Source organism: Atta colombica, unplaced genomic scaffold, assembly GCF_001594045.1.
Source record: "Atta colombica isolate Treedump-2 unplaced genomic scaffold, Acol1.0 scaffold12, whole genome shotgun sequence".
Lineage (NCBI taxonomy): Eukaryota > Metazoa > Arthropoda > Insecta > Hymenoptera > Formicidae > Atta > Atta colombica.
Genome location: NW_017259206.1, coordinates 1,044,565 through 1,047,185, shown reverse-complemented (window position 1 = coordinate 1,047,185; position 2,621 = coordinate 1,044,565). Strand labels below are relative to the sequence as shown.

Genomic DNA, 2,621 nt, shown 5'->3' with positions numbered 1-2,621 from the left:
TGTTTTATTTATAGAAACGAAAATGTTATAAAATTATTTTTGTTAAATCTTAAAGCATGCATGCTTTCATTAAGGATCTCTTAATCGACTCGACTGAAGTCTGAATATCTACATGATGAAGCAAATCTGATTTTTGCTTATTGGCGAATTATACTTATGTTAACTGTTATACAAAATGATATTATTAATATTTGAAAATAATATTACAGAAAAGAGATACACACAAAGATGACTTATATATACAGTCATTTGACTTAGTGAATATATCAATCTATGTTTAATACACACCTTTACAAATATCTATATTACCTATTTATATGTGTATGAATATTTATTTAATGAATTAGTTATCAATTAGCTTTCAATGTAGGTATTATTTAAAAAATTCATAATTAAATTTAAATACCCACAGAAATAATTAATTAATTAATTTCATAATCACACACACACATTTATTTCTATTTCTGGTTTTTACCATAACAGCTGATCATAATACCGAATAACACATAAGAAAAATAGATCTATCAATGATAGATCAAGTCGTGAACACAGCTCTATCAAGTCCCTCCCTGAAATTTATGTTACTGTTGCTGCTCTTAACAATTTTAACGGGTTTCGTAATTGCGAAGATGTTTACAGCGAATTTCAACTCGGCAACTAGTATTTCCCACGGCATGATCTGTACGAAAAATGATAATTAAGTTCCTCCTTAGTATATTGCAATGATATGATGATGCAGTAATTAATTTATTAAAGGCATATAATACATAATAAATATAGTTAAAATTCACGTATTATATTTTTTTTACAATTTACAATAAAAAGAAAAAAATTTTATTGTACATTAAGTTTTTGAATGCTTCTTTTTCTTAAAAAGAAGAAAATTAATTTATTTTATTTATTGTATTTATCACAAATTTAATATAAAGAACAAGATAAAGTGAAGATTTACCTTCTCTGTCACAGCGACTTTACGTATATTCCACAGAAATTCGCAAATTGCAACAAAGAACGAAGCGCTGCAACCACATATTAGAATGAAGAATGCACCTCCGAGACTTGCCATCCCTGATTCGTATGTGCTTGTATTCTTTTCCATTTCATCTTTTTTGCATAAACCTCCTCCCTTATTTCTCCACCATTTTATCTTCAAGTTTTGCAGTATACCTTTCTCTTTTAATTTCAGGATCGCTTGGTCAATAGATGTTCTGTATGGAGAATCTGTAGAAGAGATGCAAGAGAAATGGTTTTTATAAAGATAAAGAAATATGGAAAAATATTGTAGTGAAGTTATATTACTGCGTGGCATAGCAATGCCGTAACCTCTGTTTTCAAACATATTGCCTATTTTAATTATGTCGCATTTGCGCTCCGTATTATATTCAATAGCAGCACTTTCCATGAAAAAGGCATATTTACCCGTGAGAACTCGGTCAATGCCTGGAACGTATTGTAACAGAAAATTAATATATTTGAAAAATAGAATTCAAAAAAGAAAAAATTTATTTTTTTCGAATAATGTAACCCTTTTTGAAGAAAGAAGGTTTTTTTTATGTCTGTGTTTTATGTCTGTGTTATGTCATGTGTTTTTCATATAGGTGATGCATGTTCGATTTTGGAATTATGCACCTTCTTCATAATTTGATACGAATACGCTTGGTTTAGAATTCGCCATTGCAGCCCATATTTGTTTGTACGTTGAGTAATTTGAATTCTACAATTAGATAATATTGAATCATATTTGTAAGTTATTTTTATATTGAGCCAAATATCATAAATAAGCTGCTGTGTACTTTGAAAAATGTTGCTATGTGGCTATCCTTTACTACACCATATTTAATTTTTGTCTGTTTAGGCAGGTCTTCAATTCCTTTAATAGGTATGTCCATTTTCTCCTTAGTGAGAAAAGCGGCTAGATTCGCTGTATATAAGCTATATATGATCAAAGTAAAGAACCACCACATGCTTACAAGCATGCGCAGAGATGATGCTCTACAATGAAAGTGATTTTATTAATGTGTAAATACTGTAATAGTTTAAAACATTTAACTCTTGGTTAAAAAAATAATTTCTTCAATATTTAAAATATGTTTATTAATTATAATGCAATGATATCATATTGAAACTTACTTGGGCAGTATGTTTGAACCTCGTTGCATAAAAGAACTAATAGTTAAGAAGAACGAGTTTCTGAAGTTAAAATTATTTTTTAGTTCTTCAGGATCATTGCATAAAGGATGCGGATTGTTCCATTTATCAGGTGCCATTCTTAAGAAAGAATTGAAATTTACGAAATACAAGTTACATTTTTTTTAATGATTATCTTCATTCTATAATACTAATTATAGTATTAATTTTCGTATTTTTTGAGAAGGATAATTTTTATTTCATTTTTTTATTACTTTATAATTTTATTTAAAATTTTATTTAAAATTATGAAATATTTTGTTTCTAAAAATTTTACCTTGTCTGAACAAATAACATTATCGATACGACAAGATAAGCAATAGCCACGTAGAGCCATACTTCTGTAGATAAAGGTAACAAGAAGGGGAAAAAAGGTGGCGTTTTCTCTTCTGGTTTGCTAAACACAATGCTGTAACCTAATTTAAAAGAAAATT

General features: G+C 28.2%; 1 protein-coding gene across 1 annotated transcript in view; it reads right to left on the bottom strand.

Annotated features, from left to right (window-relative positions):
• Window positions 1-535: 535 nt before the first annotated feature.
• LOC108694380 (glutamate receptor ionotropic, kainate 2-like) overlaps window positions 536-2,621 on the bottom strand; it is a 13,854-nt gene continuing 11,768 nt past the window's right edge. Inside the window, exons 10-16 of the mRNA XM_018203810.1 lie at window positions 2,465-2,603; window positions 2,131-2,268; window positions 1,794-1,992; window positions 1,630-1,714; window positions 1,300-1,440; window positions 953-1,221; window positions 536-679 (exon numbers count right to left, since the gene is read on the bottom strand). Coding sequence (XP_018059299.1) covers window positions 536-679; window positions 953-1,221; window positions 1,300-1,440; window positions 1,630-1,714; window positions 1,794-1,992; window positions 2,131-2,268; window positions 2,465-2,603 — 1,115 coding nt within the window. The remainder of the gene's footprint in view (window positions 680-952; window positions 1,222-1,299; window positions 1,441-1,629; window positions 1,715-1,793; window positions 1,993-2,130; window positions 2,269-2,464; window positions 2,604-2,621) is intronic.